The 20,047-nt window shown below is 33.6% G+C and overlaps 1 protein-coding gene and 1 non-coding gene across 4 annotated transcripts in view; both read right to left on the minus strand.

The window, feature by feature from the left end:
- The window catches only part of CLASP2 (cytoplasmic linker associated protein 2), a 149,675-nt gene that overhangs the window by 19,117 nt on the left and 110,511 nt on the right, over positions 1–20,047 (minus strand). Inside the window, exons 25-30 of one of the 3 annotated variants that reach the window (XM_011363291.2) lie at positions 15,609–15,611; positions 11,113–11,276; positions 9,944–10,022; positions 9,761–9,811; positions 6,327–6,470; positions 1,026–1,169 (exon numbers count right to left, since the gene is read on the minus strand). In XM_011363291.2, coding sequence (XP_011361593.1) covers positions 1,026–1,169; positions 6,327–6,470; positions 9,761–9,811; positions 9,944–10,022; positions 11,113–11,276; positions 15,609–15,611 — 585 coding nt within the window. The remainder of the gene's footprint in view (positions 1–1,025; positions 1,170–6,326; positions 6,471–9,760; positions 9,812–9,943; positions 10,023–11,112; positions 11,277–15,608; positions 15,612–20,047) is intronic. The other 2 variants (XM_023535014.1, XM_011363366.2) reach the window with 2 other exon arrangements.
- LOC111737000 lies at positions 4,243–4,361 on the minus strand. The gene has a single exon (XR_002779323.1). It is a non-coding gene; the product is annotated as a 5S ribosomal RNA (ribosomal RNA).

A 20,047-nucleotide genomic window follows, 5' to 3' on the forward strand; every position in this document is an offset into this window, starting at 1 on the left:
TTTGTTCTCTTCACCTACTTCCTGCTTGCAGATATTATTATCTTTTTCCTCAAAGATTCAACATGATCCTAAATTAACAATTTTAAATTAACTTCCTGTTCTGAGCCAACTTTCTTCCTCTAACCATTACAAATGCTCAAATTTCATTCATCCTTAAATCTGCTTTACAATGATTTTCACAAAGACACCAAAGAAATAAAAATCTGGTCATATTACGAATTTGCCTATCTCTTAAGATATAATGAAACAATCCCTTCTCCTTTTAAAATAATAACTGACTTTGGTCCCCAAAAATTGTTCTCAGATTGTTTTTGACCCTCAGATTTTACCTTAAGGCTGCCATGAGCGCATTTTTTCCTTTATCCATTATCAAAGGTCTCTCTCTCTGTCCTTTAAAAACTTAATCCTTTAGGCATATTATATAAATAATTCTATACCATGTAGTTATATAGATATATAACACTGTATATATATACATATATAGATAGATATAGATATAGATATAGATATATAACATTGTAACATTTCATTTACTCAAACTTCACTTCCTCAAAACAAAATCCAGTATATCCAAGCACCAATGGACCGACAGGCCTATGATTACTAAATGTAAACACACCTTTTGAAGTACTACCCTCTCTTGACTCATTGTTAACCCTGGAATAAGTCATCCCTTCTTGTCCTCAAATACGAATTGGTTCATCTAAAGAGTGTATCATAATTCTAATGTCTTGTAAAGCTGATGCCTTCATCTAAGTTCTGCTCACATTTTGCTTTTCTTGTTCATCATACTCTGGCCACCATTCACCACTGCCCTAATGTACACCAAATTATAATATAAACATGATAGGCCTAATGACTTTATGTTTTCCGGGACAGTATTTAATTCTGCTTAGGAAATGCTGCCCAATATAGATGTAAAAATTATATACCAGGGCCAAAATTTTACTTCATGTAAAAGAATGCAGTTATTATTAAACCAACCATTACATTATAAAAGAGCTAAGAAAATAACTGAAAAATACCTGGGTTCCATTGCCAGTGTTTCGAAGGTGATTATGAAGAAGCTTGGTAGCACCATCCTGAAAAGTTTTTGGTAAAGCTCCTAATAACATTGTAAACTCTGGGGTATTGAGTTCAAATAAGGAAATCAGCACTGATTGCGCTGCCTAGAAAACAAAGACACACAAGAAGTAGATGAATATATTTTGGTTACTCAAAGGAGATCATTCTCTTTATTCAACATTTCCATTCAATAGCACAAAGCCATCTTTCCCAGGGAAAAAGATGTTCTTATATGCTTTAAAATTTCTTTGTTGGAAGAATTAAAAAAAAAATTGACCTATTTTTTGAAAGGAAGAAGGGAATATGAAAAGTATAATAAATATGACAGAAAAATCAATGGCAAATGTTAACCAGTTTCTGGCGTTACTCTATTAATATATGCATAGTACTACTTCAGTTTTCCTAATAAATAAGTACAAGAAGGAGGATAGATGAAAATAAAGATGCATATCCCTAAGCTATACAAAGCCCATCCAGAGCAACTTAGTAGTTTAAATTTCATCTTCTTAATGTTATTCTTAAATTAACTGGCCGGATCTAGTCTTCTCTCAAGCAGCTAAATCTAACAAATCTATAATCTGAAGCTAAAACTAGGCCAATGTTTTTGTAGAAATGGGAACAAAACAAAGCTTATTCAGATCAGTTCAGAAAACCTACAAATTTCCTTAATTTGTCTAAAGTAATCAACTGAATTATTAAAAGCCAAACTGAAATTCAGATTACATGAAACTTAACTGGGAGAAAGAAACCCAAACAATCTGTATCCAAATGTGTGCATCTTGTTCCGCACCTTTTCTGACCTCATTCTATGAAAATCTAAGTGTTCTATGTTTATGGCATTAGAATATACAATACTAGAGAATGATCGTATTACATTATATTGGAGCAATGGCAGACTACACAACACAGCCTTGAAAGATGATGGAGCTCTATACATGAAGAAATTGGGAGAGGATTATTATATACTATTGAAGAAAAAATATAAAACAGCTATAACATAAGCCCATTTTGTTAAAAACAACAAAGTATACAATGTGTATACTCTGAAAATGTTAATAGTGCTTAAATAAAGCTATTTGCATTTTGAAACGAAATTTTATAATCCTGTCTTTTGGAACCACAAAATTGCAAGGACCTCAAGTTAACATGAGCAAATGAAGTAATGACTGATAGTTTATTTTGGTAAATGAAATTCAGCTTTATTTTCCCTCTAGAGACAGCCCAACTGTTCCCAAACTATTTACCAACGAGTATATCCCTTCTTCATCTGTTGAAGTTTTACCCTTATCATGAACTAATCTATATAAATCTAGGTGTCTCTGGACCCTCCTTTATATCCTGTTGATTTGTCTATTATTTCTGCATTAAATAATACGCGTTTAAATGGTATGATTTAAATTGCAGTAGTATATTTTGAAGTCCTTCATTTGTTAGTTTATATCTTAATGTCATATTGGTTTTACTAGATACGTTTTATATTCATTTAAAAATAACTTCCTTGAACAACAGATGAAAAGGTGCTTTCCAATATCAGCCCTACCCCTCTTAACCTCTTTTCCCTTATATAACATAGCAACAGTCCATTTCTGTCACATTAGCCAGTGTAACTTTTAAAAATATAAATCAGATTGCATTACTCCTTTGCTTAAAGCATGCCAATGATTTCTACTATCACACTGGTATTCTTCTTGGAACATTCCCACTTCTTAGTTTTGATGAAATATAATTTATCTTTTTCCTTTTGTTGATTGTGTTTTTGGTAGGGTATCTAAGAATCCATTGCCAAATCCAAGATCATGAAGATTTATCCCTGTTTTAAGAGTTTAATAGGTTTAGCTTTTACACTTGTCTTCCATTTTGAGTTCATTTCTATATATGGTGTGAGATAAGGTTTCGCTTCATTCTTTTGCATGTGGCTATTTAGTTGTCCTAGAGCGCAATTTGTGGAAAATACTATTACTTCCTTATTGAATGGCCTTGGCACCCTTGTTGGAATTAGCTGGACTCTCAATTCTATCTCATTGGTCTTTATGTCTATCCTTATGCCAGTACCACACTGTCTTGATTACTGTTGCTTTGTACTAGTTTTTGAAATCAGGAATTATAAAATCTCTCAGGCTTTGTTCTTTTTCAAAATTGTTTTGGCTATTATGGGTCCTTAGCAATCCCAGATGAATTTTGGAATTAGCTTGTCAATTTCTACAAAGCCAACCTGGATTTTTAATAAGGATCACACTGAATCTGTGTATCACTTTGGGTAATATTGCCAACTTAACAATATTAAGTCTTCTGATGCATGAACGTGAGAAGTTTTTCCATCTATTTAAATCTAATTTCTTTCAAAATAGTTTCATAGTTTCTACTATAAATTTTTTTACTTTTTTGGTTAAATTTATTCCTAAGTATTTGAATTTTTTTATCCTACTGTAACTTAAATTATTTTAATTTCACTTTTGGATTGCTCATTACAAGTGTTTAGAAATACGATTGACTTCTGTATATAGATTTTGTAATCTGTAACCTTACTGAACTTGTTTATTAGTTCTAATAGTTTATTAGCAATTCCTTAGGGTTTTCTCTAAATAAGATATCATTTGCAAAGAGAAATAGTTTCACTTATTCCCTTTTAAGCTGGATGCCTTTTTTTTTCTCTTTTCTTTTTTCTTTTTGGCTCAACTGTCCTGGCTAGACTTCCTAGCACAGAAATAGAAAGGGTGAGAGCAGACATCCTTGTCTTGTTCCTTATTTTAGAAAGAAAGCATCCAGTCTTTCACCATGAAGTATATTAGCTGTGGATATTTGTAGGTGCCCCCAATTGGGTTGAGGAAGTTCCCTTCCATTGCTAGTTTAGTTTTTTTTTTTTTTTTTTAAATCATGAAAGGATGTTAGATATTTCTGGATGCTGCCTCTATTGAGATGATCATGGGGTTTTTGTCTTTTTACTATTGACATGATGTGTTACATTAATAGATTTTTGGATGTTAATCCAATCTTGCATTCCTGGGATAAATCCCACCTGGTGATGTTTTGTAATTCTCTTTTACATGTGGCAGGATTTGGTTTGCCAATTATTATTATTATTTTTAAAAAATTTGTTTTTAGGAAAGGCAACCCTTGGTTGACCTCACAGACTGCAAAGACCTTGTCCGCTTACAATCCCTTATTTTTTATTTTTTACACCTACAGCCCCTGGTCTTCCTAGGTGGTCTCCCATCCAAGTACTAACCAGGGCCAACCCTGCTTAGCTTCCGAGATCAGATGGGATTGGGCTTGTTCAGGGTAGTATGGCCGTAGATGGTTTCCCAATTATTTTGTTGAGGATTAAAAGCATCTATATTCCTAAGAAAACTGATCTGTAGTTTTCTTTTTTTGTGGTGTCTTTGTCTGGTTTTGGTATCCAGGTAAAACTGCTCTCACAGAATGAGTTGGGAACTGTTTTTTCCTCTTCTGTTTTTTATAAGAGCTTGTGGAGAACTGTTATTAGTGTTTGGTAGAATTCATCAGTGAAGCCATTTGAGCTTCAGCTTCTATCTGTGGATAGTTTTTTGATTACTAAGTCAATCTCCTTACTTGTTCCATTTACACATCTGTTTGTTCTTGAGTCAGTTTTGGTTGTGTCTTTCCATGAATTTGTCCATTTCATGTAAGTTAACTAATTTATTGGCATACAATTATTTGTAGTATTCCTTTATAATCCTTTTATTTTTGTAAGGTTATAGTAATATTCCCTTTTTCATTTCTAATTCTAGTAATTTGAGTCTTCTCTTTATTTTCCTTGGTCAATCTATCCAAAATTTCATCAATTTTGTTAAACTTTTCAAAGAATCAGTTTTGGTTTCAGTAATTTCCTCTATTATTTTCCTATTCTCTATTAATTTCTACTTCAATCTTGATTATGTTTTTTTGCCTGCTTAGTTTAGGTTTAGTTTGCTTCTTTAGTCTAGTCTCTCAAGGTGGCGGGTTAGGTTACTGATTTGAGATCTTTTTTTTTTATAGGCATTAATAGCTATAAATCTGTTTCTAAGCACTGCTCTAAGCCTATATCCCATTAAGTCATGTCTCCATTTTCATTCATCTGAATCTATTTTCTAATTTCCCTTTTGATTTCTTCTTTGATCCACTGGTGATTTAGCAGTATGTTAATTTCCACATATTTGCAAGTTCCCCAGTGTTTTTTTGTTATTGATTCTAATTCCATTCCATTGTGGTCACAGAAAATACTTTGTATTACTTTTATCTTTTTAAAAAAAGATTGATGACAGAAAGAAATCTAACTATGAGTGGTGAACATACAATGCAAAATATATATGACTGTTGTTTGGTAAAATAAATAAATAAATAAATAAAGATTGAGGTTTGTTTCATAGCCTAGCATATGGCCTATCCTGAAGAATGTCCATATGCACTTGAAAAGAATATATATTCTGCTATTGTTGAATCAACTGTTCATCGCTAGAAACAAAGGTCACAAAATTTATATTCTGTGCACTCCTTTGCGGCAAATATTGAAGGAAAGGATTTATCAAGGAAGAGAGTAAATAGAGCCAGATATAGGATGCAAGAAATAGATGATTAGGGGTAAACAGAAGTCTCGGAAAGATGGTGAAGAGAAAAGAGGGTCTAGGAAGGAGATTTCCAGAAAATAATCTATGTTTTTGAGCATATGGAAAATATTAGCCATAAGAATGTGGCAGAGAGGTTGCAAATACTAACTGATACTCTAAAAACATTAGAAAGGAGGCAGTAGTAAACCACTTGGTATAGGACTGAATACTTCCAAAGTCAAAATGCAAATCTTTTCCATTGGTGAAGGTTATGGGGAAAGATATAGGAAAGAATGTGGGAATGGCATGGCTCATTTACCAAGGTAGACAGTAAGATACATAATGATTAAATTTACCAGTATATTAATAGATAATGCCCAAAATTAGTAAGTCAAGAAACTGTAACACTTATTTGAAATATATAGGTAAAATACAAGAGGAAAGATTTGGAATATTTTGAATGATTACAAGATTAGAGGTTGAGAGGATTATGGCAAGGACAATTTTTTTTATTGTTTGAAAATTACACTCAAAATAATTGGATAAAATTTTAAATAATTTAAATGAGAAGTTTTTTTTAAAAGGTCTTCATATCACCACGTAAATAACTCCATGCTAACTGGTAATATCCTGAAAATATTAGCTTCCTTCACTGGCAATCCAAAATGACTGAGTTGCTCTTCTGATTTATCTCCTACCACTTATATTAAAACATACCTTCCGAACATCAGAACTTTTGGGTTCTGTTGTCCAAGTAATGACCCGAGACACTGCCAGGCGAGTTTCACTGGAATTTATAAAATCTCCTGGATCCATCTGTTTGGCCAGAGTTTCTATGTACTTAAGGATAGCAACCTTCACCTGCAGAGGTAAGCACAATGAGAGAGGACAATCAGATGGTCATTTAAGGACATTTTAGAAACAATTAGGTGATTATTTTTTTGACAAATAGAAAATTAAAAAAACAACAAAAAAGAAATTATACAACCACCTACCTACCTGAGGCACAAGATATATGATAATGTGGATTTTTGTTTTCCACACATAGCAGAACTTATGTTTCATTCCCCGTGTTTGAACAACTGCTGAAGATTCTTGACGGAATTATACATTTCTCCTTGAGTCTGCCTTCAGAGCTTACAGCTGACTCTTGTCTAGACTCCATGGGAGCCAGCCTTTATCAACTGAGTGTAATTTGGCTTTTGGGGAAATGAATCAAAGTATTTTGGAAATAAGGTATTATAAATCAAGTAGGTAATTAAGGTGGACAATATAAAGTTTCTGTAAAATACATCGTAAGAGTCACACAATGAGATCAGGTTCTGTAATAGGTCCACTGACTATTAGAACTACCTTCCAAAAGAAGTGTCGCAAAAAAGTCTTACACAAGTATCACTAGAGAAAAGAAAACACTTATTTGTGTATGAGTTCTCCCCAGGAATCTCTGATATGTGGATGGATACATGGTGGGATGCAGGTTTCAAAATCAGCAGGAAGTGCGGCAACCACACATACTTCTTCCTTAGACTCAGCCTTTTTTATCTGTATAGAAAGCCACTGTTAAATTATCTCCTTTCTTTCAGGTATATTGGGGCAGAAAAAAAGGTTGAGAACCACTGTTTTTAAAGTCGCATCTTCAAACAGTCTAGGATTTCTAAACCTGGCATATGTACAGCCTTAGATACAGAAGATACTAAACACATACTAAATGCTAATTTGCTCAGTTAGAAAAAGGAAGGTTTAAATGTATGATTAAAGCAATAACACGGAAAAAATATTGCCAAAGGTTAATCAGTTTTTCTATATTTTTTTTTCCCTTATTATTAATCGTAGTGTCATTTTTCTCAACCAAAATAAGGTCTCTGGGAAGTACATTGTTAAGTTGACATATAGGAAGTGAAATATTAAAATAAAGTTGACTCTTGTGTATTTTCCCCTTTCCGCTTTCAGTAAAAAAAGACAGAAAGGATCAAATTATATTTTTCATTACTTAATGAATGAATTTTAAGAAGTAATTATAACTATAAAAAATGTATTGAACAAAACCAAGAGTTAACCTATCAGCTGCCCTAGGTGAAACGCACAGTAGAGAGGGAAAGAGACTTATGGTTAATTGTGCACTATGAAATTCAATTAATGCGGTGTCTTGGAAATTTATAGAGGTATGCAAAGTTTTAAAAGCGTTTCATAGAATAGGTGTGTTTACCATACTAATAGGCAAAATAACCACAAAACACATATAATCATTTAAAAGTTTACATTTTAGTAAGATGCATTACAAGGTTATATACATAGTCTATAATTTTAATCACATAAACATGCATTCTTTTCAGAGAAAGAAAAATAATGTAGTTGCTAAGGTATGTATAATTCTACATGTTTGTGAAAACCAGAAAAATAGGTCAACAAAAATTACATTTATTTTTTAAAAATATTACTTACTCAAATAAAATCACTCTGTATTGCCATTTCTCCCTATTCTATTGCTTCCCTTCTGACATTTAACCACATGACACTGTGAGAGATATAAAATTTTATATAGACATCCATCTTTTATCTGAAAGATCCATCATTTTTTAATAAAGATTTTTTACAAATATCATATCCAAGTTATTTGTGTTTTTCTATAACCCGTTAAGTTTTTGATTCTTAATCCCATCACCCATCTGAAAGCTACTTCTACTTTTGGTATAAGGTATGAATGGCTCCAATACAGCTTCTCCTTGCTATGCTAAAACATCAAATTAAGAGTTGAAGAGTGATTTTCTCCTACAGCATTGCATTTGTGTGTATATAATTTAATGTGTGTGTATATATAATATATAAAATAAATAATACAAAAGCCACAAATTTATGTAAACAGTCTGTAATTACAGTCTCCAATTTAATGTTTTCCACAAGAAAAGCTAATTTCAAGTTTTCTATTTCCCATTTCCTTCATCCCTTTGTCTTTCTCTTCAGGCCTTAGAAATTTTATTCTCTCCTTCGATTCACTTATCACTCATATTTCTTAACCAAACAGTTTAGACCTTCATTTCCAATGACTCATGAAACATTTCCACTACATACATTTCAATAGCACTTGGATACCTACCATTAGTACCTAAATCACAGCCCTATTACAGTTTATCATGTATTATAGATAATAATAAAAAATTATAAGTTTATCTTCCATTATAAGTTTAAAATGCCTAGCACAATGGCTTAGACAAAGAATGAGTACAAAAATTATTTATCAATAATATCAAGTAACTTATTCTCCTTCAGCAGGTCACTTTTCAAAATCAAAACAGACAGAATCCCTTTCACAAAGCAGCTCTGAGAAAATAACATTATGTTGAGTATAAGTCAACCCTGGTAAGAAACATAATTGTGATTTTAAGGCAAAATCATATTCAGAAACTTAAAAAAAAAAAAAAAAAATCAGTCCTGGGCAGTAAGGCTTGTGGAAATACATTCGTGCAGAATAGAGCAGAAAAATATAAGGATTATAAATGCACATATGCTTGTTATTTCCCTGACTTTAATCTCATTTAATACTTCTAAGAAAGATCTTTATAAAGAATCCAAGAGCTCCTTGTTTCTATTATTTTGTGAAATTTAATAATTATTTTAAATTACAAATTGGAATCTCCTTATGTTTCACATAAATTAATTGAAAAATGTGTGCTAATAACAACTGAGAAAGTTAATTTGCACACATCAGAAATATCACAATGCAAAAAGAAAAAAAAATGTTACTATTTCAATTAAGGAGAACTGGAGAATAGCACTGAAATTCAACTTAAACATTTTTGTTTACTAAAATAAGCATAGGTAAAACTGACAGTTCACCCAAAATACTTATTCAGCAATTAAAAAAAAAAGTATTGGGAAATCACAAACATAAAATTAGGTAAGACTTTATAGAGCAAGTCTGCATTACCAGCTTAGGGTTAGATGGCCATACTTGCGTTGCCTTCTAAAAGTATCCCCGGTAAGCTCCTCCAAAGGATAGCCTGGCATTTAAATAATATTGGAAATCAAATATGTGCATGCGTAGAAGGCTTACAAAGGTTAGTAGTTGATGCATACAAACATTATCTGAAACACTGCAGTTTGTAGAGAGTTAAGAAAAGAAATAATGCAGATTAAAACAAAAACAAAAAAACCTTGGAGCTCCAAAAAGAGTGAAGCTGGTCCCGAAGTGCTGGCTTGACTGTCTGAAAGTTTATAAAAACAAAATCCACTGATTGAACTGCTTCTTATGTGACAGAAATACAAACATTAATATCACTTTATTAATAAAATACTTCATTTCCTTATAATGTCTTCAAAAGACTTCAAATTTTTACCTTCAAACTTGGTGTCTGAGTCTGATCAACTGTAAATCTCATTAGAATATTGAATTGAAGATCATTTGGAAAAGATTCCCTGAAATAAACAGTAAACAAAGCAAAACAAAACAAAAATTAAGTCAGCAAGTATTTAGCAAGCTTAATAGAAAATATGCTTAATACCAAGACATAATGTCATTCAAAAAGCATACATAAAGAAGTTATCTATATGTGGTATAGTCTATATGACACAATATACAATAAAAAGCTATTCCCAGAAGAATCTGAACATCTGAATTCATACCCTGTACGGCAGGGGTCCCTAATCCCTGGGCCGCAGACCAGTACTGGTCCATGGCCTGCTAGGAACAGGCCATGCAGCAGGAGTAGGGCAGTGGGCCAGTGAGTGAAGCTTCATCTGTATTTGCAGCTGCTCCCCAGCACTACCGTTACCACCTCAGCTCCCCCTCAGATCATCAGGCATTAGATTCTCATAGGAGCACCGGTCCCTGGTACCAAAAAGGTTAGGGACCGCTGCTGTAGGGGGTTAAAAAGCAACACTATAGTAAATAATGGCCTATCTTGCTTGTCTCAAATATAGATTTAATCAGAAAAATATATTCAATAAAAAGTTCAATATTAGAGATGTTTCCCCACACCTAATATCTGAATTCTAGACTCACTTCAACTTAGTTAATGGATATCTGAAATAAGTCACTTCAACAATCTACACAAGAAAGTAGTAATAGATCATTGGCTCAAAATCCTCTGAAAAAGGATTCTGAATATGTATAATAAAACATTATACATATTAATGTATAATAAAACATTCTTTTATTTTAATGTATAATAAAACATTCTTTTAAACTTAGGGAATATCTTATTTTTATATTAGATTGAATAACATCTTCAACTCCACTCTGCAGATATATCTTAATTAAGATAAAATAATATCTTGAATTATTCAACAAATGTTAACAAAATTTTTATAAAAGAAAGCAGTATTTGATCTAAGAATCAATGATGCATGAACTGTACCATGTGAATGGGCGTTATTAACAATTTTCCAATGGAGCCTATCTCGTCTAAATGATTTAAGAGGACTCAGATACCTGAACTTCTAACATAGAAACTAAATATTCCTGATTTCTATCAGGTAAACTTGAAATACATGATGAAAATATTACCTTGTAACATCAAGGGCTTTCTGAACTTTTGCCTGAACGGACCCAAGCAAATCAGCACCCATTTTTTTTAGTAGTTGTGTCAGCAGTACAAACAACCAATCTTGAAGATCATCTTTGTGGACTTGTATGAAGTCCACTAGAGTCTCCAAAAACATGCTGAACACCTACAGGTGATAAACGGGAGAGGAGAGAAAAAGAGGAGGAAATATTGACCTTTATGATCAATTCGAAACTGAAATAGAAAGGAATACAGGAATCAGAGGCACAGCGATTGGCAGCCAAGCGGAAAAACAATCTCTTTTGCTTTTCATTGGACTCTGTGATACAAGAGTACACTTGAAATGTTATCCAACTTCTGCTGAAGTTCAACAATTAGCTATTCCATGCAGCATCACTTGGTAAAGAAACTTTGGCCATAATGGCTGGCACACCTAATGTTTTCCATGATGCCACAGCTTAAACTGGTTAAACTGAAAATTCACTTTATCTGAAATTTAGGGCAAGGAACTACCTATAATCTCACTGGCCCTCAGCTCTTTGGAAGAGTGGCACTGAGTTAATCGGAAGATGACTATGCTGACAGCTACTTTAAAGTATAAGATCATTCTGACATAAGGGGCTAATTAGAGACTCCTTAGATTTCTCAAAATGTTAATTGTCACAAATTTTTTTTTGGTATAAAATATATTATTTACTAAAACTGCCCCAAAAGTAATTTTAAATGGTTTGGGATAACTGTAACTAAAAAAAATTCAGAATACAAATCTACATCTAAATTTTAATGATTTTAAAGAGTCCTAGATGGCATGCTATAAGTCTCCATTTCTATCAATGCCTTTTATGCTTGGTTCTAATACTAACCCACTAGTTTGAAAATTTTTATAAAACGAAAAAACATTTTAAGGGAGGGGAAGAAATATTCATAAGTGATTCATATCATTAAAATACTTATGAAAAGTGACTTTCACATTAAGATTATATCTCTTTACAAGATGTTCAACAGCACACTGGAAAATTTCTAGGTACATAACAAAAAAGACAATGTCTGGCACTATGAGAATTTATAAGTATATTAGAGTATACAAAATGATTTTAAGAAGTTCATAATCTTGAAGTAACTTTAATTTGAAAATTAAGAGTTTTGTTCTCAATATATATTTTATTTCTTGAATTTCCTTTATACAGTTATATATGAACTATTTTTTTCTCATGTTAGAAATGGAGGATTTTTTTCTATCTGAATTATGACTAAGCTTCAACATTTGAGTCTGAATTAGAAAAAATATACTTCTACTATTTGCTCAAGATGTTCTGTATTTGTAAAAGCAGAAACCATGACTATTTTAAATTTTCTAGTATTCTCTGAAGCCCAGGCAGTGTCTGCTTCAACACTGTTCTTATTCACAATGCAGAGTCATTAACTTTTGTCCCACCTCCATAACCATATGGAAAAAAATGGCTTCTCTTAGATTCAAAACTTGGTCAACTGCTTCTCTAAAACTTTCTCTGGCCCTCTACTCAAGGCTCAGAATACTGGTGAACTTCACCAGGTCTATTCTATGATGAACTCATGAACTTAATCTAGAATTCACTTTCACTGGTACCTGGCAAATCTATCCATCCAGGTGTGCCGGAGTGAGATAGCACTTACTTAGAAAGTTGATTGTTAAATATTCAGGAATTTTGTGAGCTGGTTTGTAGCTTGAAAGCAGCCATGGTGGGAGGGAGTATTTACACTTCTGAAATGATCACAAACACTACAAATCAGGGCTCCCTGACATTTCCCCTAACCTGGTTTACCAGCACATCACTCTAATTCTTTGATTCATTTTCACTCTACTTTCTTGAAGGTTCCAAGTTTAAGCTTTTACTATACCAAAATCCATTCTGAAAATCACGGACATTAGAATGCCTATGTCAACTCTCCCATTTTATCTGGTTCTTAGGAAACAAAACCAGAAAAGAGACTTGCCCAAGGTTTCCACTGATAATCAATGGCTGGGCCTAGACTTAAAGCTAAATCACTTGGTTTTCAGTTGTTGCCATCTGCTCTATAAGTAGATAACTTACCTCATCTACTTTACTGCTATTCAACATAAAATTCTCCATTGATTTTTCCTCTACTTTGATTTACTTTATAGCAATCCTTCTAATTGTTTCTCTAAAAAAGAGCTACTTTTACTCTCTTTTAAGACTTATCTTTCTATTCTATATTCTTGCTCCTTAAAGTATTGTCTCCTCTACTATCTTTATTTTTATTCACGACCTAAATCTTTTCCTTACAGATGCAGAAGACACTATCTTAAGAATCTCTCCTTCAGTTTCCATCCTATTGCTCCCATCAATGGTCTTCTCATCATTAGCACAGTATGCTTGGCCATTCTGTAGCTTGACATTGCTTTACTCTTATTATTTTCTTTCTTTCTTCTATTCTTGTTGCCATGCATTTTCTTACTGCATGATAAATGTGGGGAGATTTCAGAGCCAGCCTTCATTCTGACTCTCTTTTCATAGGAAGTGTGAGCTCCTTGACAGGGCCTCTCTGATCTAGCCTACTAGGTCCCACAACCTCTAGAATAGCTCTCTTTTTCTGGCCTTCCCCAAATGTGTCGATCACATACACCATCATTGTAGGCACCAGGCCTTTCTGACCTTCGATCTGGATTTCTGTAGCAGCCAGTCTTTACATTTCCTATATACTAGGGGTCAAAAAAGCATTTCTCTAACAGGTACATAAATATAGTACATATTCTAAGCTTTGCAGGCCATATGGTGTCTATTGCAACTATTTAACTTTGTTGTTCTAGCATAGCCACAATATGCAAACAAGTGAGCACAGTTGTGTTCCAATATAATTTTACTTACAAGACAGGCAGGAGGCCAATTAACTCATGCTTCTTTCTCATCTTCAAATTGTGAGATCACTTATTTTACAGGAACAAAATCCTTCAATGTCCCTTTATTGTCTATAGAATGTCTCAAATGCTTAGAGAAGGTTCTAACTCTCCAAACTGATCTTGGGCTATCTGGCAACATAAACTCTTCATCCCTGAACACATCTCATACAAAATCTGATTTCCTACCATACGCCCACTTGTTATATTTACACATAGTATGTGACTCCCTATAAAATTTACCACTTGAGTCCCAGCTAAGACTTCTTGGATAATAGCCACTGATGTTTCTTTCTTACTTGTAGTGAGACTAGCTTTATGGTACTATTTAACTTTTTCTATATTTATATTATCTTCCCATCTGTAACATATATTTAACATTTGAGAAATAAGGCTATATTTTTATACAGTCTTATATCACCAGTTAGAACCAAGCTCAAAGTTATTAAAGGCTGAGAACCAAATATAAAGTTGTTTAATAAATATGCAGGAAAAGTTCCTTAAAGAGTAAGTATTTTCTCTTATGTGAAACTTACCCTGTAATGAATTTGTAGCCAACCTTTTTTTCATAATGCAAGGGAAGATGTGTGAGACTTTCCTCTTATCTCAGCCAAACTAAACTTTCCTATAAACTTTCTGAATCTCCCACTTCTCTGGACTCATTCTAGTCATTCCCAGCGGGCCCTTTCTTCTCATGCTAACATACCAAAGTTTATGTTCCAGTCAAGCTCTGAGCTGCTATTTTCTTTAAGAAGACTTCTCGGAGTCTCCTAAATAGAAATTTCTTTTGATTAGATATAATGTGAGTACAGCTGAATAAAAATATAAACATTTAAGTACTCTACATATAGAACCATCCTATTATTTTTCAAAATACTTATATCCTACCAATGGTACCTACTAAATGATAATGTATATGCCTATATGTATCTATTCAAAATATATATTGGAACTTTCACATAATAGTTCTTCCTTGTCTATCAGAGTTCACTGTCAGATGTTAAAATTCTCCCATTTCCTTACCTATGATTAGGGAGAAAATGAAAAGTGAGTATGCTAATATAATACTAGGGCTAAAAGTTTGATTTCAGAAGAGTAAGTTGAGAAGCACTGCTCTATAAAACTGCTCTGTTTGCTTTTAAGGAATGACATTAGAATATTAGAAAAAGCATATGGTGAGGTTAGGACAAAATTTTTAAAATAATTGTGAAACCTGGAAATTAAAAAAAAAAAATTCAATGAAACCAACCTTCAATGGAATCAATTTATACTCCTATATATCTCACAACTGTAATTTATTGGAAAAGAATTATAATATGTGAGCTATTACAATTGAGGCAGCTTTTTCATAACCTCGCTGATATCTTAGGTGTGCCAGTCATCAAATATAGAACAGAAGAACATAATCAAATTAGATTAATTAGTAGATTAAAAAGCACATCTCCAAACAGAATGACAGTTTGCATAACTGCGAATAGCATTTCGTGGATTGCAAAGGGTCCAATACTGCATGAACTCTTCGGGAGAGAAAATAGAGAAAAAGGGTTAATTTCACAGTCATGCAGTAAAGTTAGGTTTCCAACAAATATTGAACCAACTTACTCTCTATTGAGAGTTCCAACACAGGGGACAGCATGCAAAAAGAAAAAAAGAAAAAAAAGAAAAACACACAAATTAGTCGCCATCAATGCAAAGTTCCTGTACGGAAGAAAAACACTTAGAAAAAAAAAAGTGACAAATGTTTTTCAAATTTTGTGATAAACTTAAAATAGTTTTTAAAACAAGAGTTAAATGAATAGTATGGGAGAAGAGCATGTGATTTTCCTGTGTCTCTCCCTCATCTCTTTGCCAAGGATGTTAGAAACAAAAAACCCCCTTCTTTTCCAGATCCTATATCCTTGAGGCTCATTTTCCAGAAATAATCTAAGACTAACAGACACCTGCCCAACTTCTGGACACTGTGAACATTTGATTCCAAAGCCCAGTATCTAGAATTTTTCTTTTATCTTTTGTCCTCCTCAGAAGCAATAGAGTCACAAATTAAATTATTTCTGTGAAGGCTGAGAACAATTACTATTCTTTGGAGGTAAAAAGTAAGTGCTTATACTACAACCTTTTATTTTCCCAGGTTAAGATGTGTATTATGGTCTCCTGATCAGTAGGCAGCTCAGCTACTGATCAGGAGACCATTCTTCAGGAGATGAGATGTGGCCTTCTAAGTAGGCCACTCAACTGTGTCCCATTTCAGTAGCCACAGATGGAATTCCTACTCTAGCTGTTCAATACTCAAGAGCAAGACTTTAAGAGGTGGGACTACATAGACCATAAAATGGCAATTCAAAGTGTGTACCTTGGTGAAGGTGGCTCTTTTCAACTAGTTCCTTCAGAGTCACATGCTCGAAACCACATGAGATAGCTTTTGGCATGACACTCCTAACATTTATGGGGGAAAAAAATGGGCCAAGAGCAGTTAAAATAAAAATCACCCCTGAACCCCTTAGTTTCTCCTTAGTTTTATTTAAATTTAGTTAATAAAAACTTATATAATGCTTGGTGTGTTCTAAAGATTTAACAATGTTAACTCATTTCACCATTTATCGTAATCTTATGAAGTGGGGATTATTATTAATTCCATTTTACAGATTAGAAAACCAAGGCACAAGCTGATAATACAGGTTGGAGCTCCACTATCCACACATGTTATCACTTTGTTGTACTGTTTCTCTTGTAAAATTACAAGAGGCTTTAAATTACACATTTGCAGCTTTATGGTCTAAATTACTGTCATATTTATATTGTGATTGGGTCACTTATTTCCATACTGGTATCTGAAGTAAAAAAAATTTATTTATCTAGTTATAAATATCAAATAATTTCAGCTTGAAACTATATTGACCAATCACATTACTCCTGTAACCAGAAAAAAAATCCAGCATCTATTTCAACTGTATTCAGAAAGAACTCTTTTCTGACCTTTCCCTTCTGGGAAATGGAGCTTCTGGGATGTCTGCACTGCATACTGGAGCTTACCTAGTATTTTAGTTGGATTCAGATCCTTACTCTAAAATATGTAAGAGGGAAACATTCTGGGGGCTGAGGAAGGTGATCTTAGATGAAAGGAGATGGGGCTTTCATGGATGCTCATAACCTGGTTCTCCAAGTATCCTGTTTCTGCTGGGGGCAGCAGGTGGTCTTAGTCATGCTGGGAAGGAGAACGACTTTCAGTTAAACGACTTTCAGTTATCACGGAAGCTGGCTACGATATCTAGAAGCTGTTAACATAGAGACTGAAATGTTGACTTCAACCTAAAAGGACATGGGAAAATCCAAACAACCAAGCTCAGTGTATGAAGTATCTCCCAAACACTGTGGCCCATTCTGGGGCAAGGCTTCAGACAGTTTCTGCCCAGTAAGATAAGTGATTCCAATTCAGAGTGGAGAGCTAACCCAGGATTGAAGAAGAAAGAGAAGTGTCCCTGATAGCATATTTTAAGACTACAGGGAAAAGCACATGGCACATTTGGGGAAATGAACCTAATTTCTGGGCTGATAGTGAGGAGGAATAACAAGCCAAAAGGATAGGCTCTGCTTGGATATTTTCTTGAGGTCAATGAGGAGTCACTGAAGTGTTATAAGCCAGATTTACCTTTTAGAAAAATAACTCAAGAATGTAGTCTGGAAATTTAGGGATAGGAGGTAGGGAGAAGGTGCAACAGGCAAAAGACGACTATGTAAGAATGGTGAGAAATTTGGAAGGTTGAATCAATTAGGATTAAGTGAAGCTTCTAGAATGATGCCCACATGGTTCACTTAAGCAATAAGGGAATGGTAGTCTCATTTAATGAGATAAAGAAAAAGTTGGTTTTGAAGCTGAAGATGACCAATAGGCATGTGACTAAGTGTAGGAGAAGAAAAAATATGGGCTTTAAGGACACATTTGGGAGTCATTAGGATGAACTGGGTAACTTAAGCTTCAGAGAAGGTAGAGGGAGAAAGAAGAGGGTGTAAGACAACACTAAGGAAAACCAACATCAGTAAAACAAGCAGAGACAGGCATCTGAAGAGTAAAAGAATAGCGTAAAGGAAACTGAATCAGGCAGAACAGAAAACAGACCTCCTCCTCCTCTCCCCCCACATTTCTTAAAATGACAGAAAAGACACACGACTAAACTCGCAATAAAGTTGAAAAACAAAAAGGGATGTCAATCACAAAATTAGAATTTATGAGACACATTCCTGGAAGACCGGGCAGATGAGACCATATTAACATGAAATAGGATACACATTTACGTAGCCAAACAACAGCTTCAAGGTAAGCCCTCCTTCTATTTCAAGAGGAGGAAAGGTAGAAAGAATGGGTTTATGTGCAGTTAAATCTGTTGGTTTGGAGGCAGGGAATGGAGCTTCTGTTTGATGGCTTCTATATTCTGGGTAAGTGAAGAGGTCAGGGCATGTGCGTAGGGCATGAGATGGGCGGGGAAGTGAATCGGGCTGGAGTTTTGAGGAGAAAGACTATTTGACTCATTTTTCATGGAGGATAGAAGAGAAAGATGAGAAGAAGAGGACTACCAAGCAGCAGTGAACACTTAGACAAAAATCACAGATCAGATATGGAGAGTGGCAGGAATATACAGGAATACACAGGCTGATTTCACCCAGCAGGGTATGTTGTTACTCTTCAACAGTCCTAACCTTCAACTGGTAGCATGAGGTCCAAGGTAGATGTTTTAAACGTGTTTCTATTTTAGTGTCAATAACTGAGAGTTGGTATAGAACAGGGGTCTGCAAAATTATGATTGGTCTGCAAGCCACAAACCGGTTTCACATTTTTAAATGGTTAAGAACAAAGGCTATTTAGTGACATGAAAATGAACAAGAATTAAAATTTCAATGTTCATAAATACAGTTTTATCGCAACCCAGCCACAGTCATTTGTTTACATATTGTCTGTGGATGCTTTCATGCTATAATAGCTGAGTCGGGTGGTTGTGACAGAAATCATTATGGCCCACAAAACCTCAAATATTTACTATCTGGCCCTTTATAGAAAAAAAATATGGCCAATTCTTAGAGAAAAAATTTGTATTTGGAAGAAAAGTATCAAAAAACAGTTGCTTGATGCTGAACATGAAAATGTTGGTACTTTATAAAGATACATTTTAAAAAAGGGGTGAGGAAATAACTTATTTTAGTAATAGCAAGATAAAAGGCAAAAACTCAAATCAAACCTTAACATTTTAAATTCAGAACAGTTATGGTGACTATCCAAGTTCTTCTTAATGAATTACATTATTTACAGAGCCTCTGATGGACAAATTAGCTAACAAAAGCTAAAAAACAACTTAAACAAAATTTTTTCCATTACATTTTTCTTCACTGAACTAATGAAAAAAATACAAACCAAACCAAACCAACAAAACCAGAGGGGTCTTTAAAAATTGTTATAAAACCCTATGGAAAAAAACTAAAAGGTCATCTTTCTGACAATTCTAGGGAGGACTGTAGGGCTTCCAAACACTTGTGTTCAGTTCCGTTCTTCTACCAACATCAAACTCAGCTTTCCTATTTGGTATTTAAAGTGTTTCTCTTTATTACTGTAAGTTTTAGCATTCAATTAAATTGCATTATTGTCTTAACAAAAAACCAAAAACTGTGACTTTACAAAATAATCTAGCTTCAGTCTTATACTTTCCGGCAGGAATGAATTATATATATATCACTTATTGAAAATATTTTAAAAATCTATTTAAAGATGTATGTATTAACTAAAATATCATTTGATAAAACAAGTCCACCCAGATAACTGTCTTGTCTTTTGGCTCATACTGCCAACAAAAAATATCAACAGTTAATTTGTTCAAAATTTATAGAATTTTTTTCATTAAAAGAAATCCTATAGCTGTAATTAGTGGTTATAATGTCATCATAAAATAGCTACCTAAATGTTGAATTTAAAAGTTATAAATTTTTAAAAATTTTAGTAAAAAACTGCATACCAATTTGTATTTTAATCTTTGTCTTTAACAGGACCTTATATTCTT

Source organism: Pteropus vampyrus, unplaced genomic scaffold, assembly GCF_000151845.1.
Source record: "Pteropus vampyrus isolate Shadow unplaced genomic scaffold, Pvam_2.0 Scaffold1, whole genome shotgun sequence".
NCBI classification, from domain to species: domain Eukaryota; kingdom Metazoa; phylum Chordata; class Mammalia; order Chiroptera; family Pteropodidae; genus Pteropus; species Pteropus vampyrus.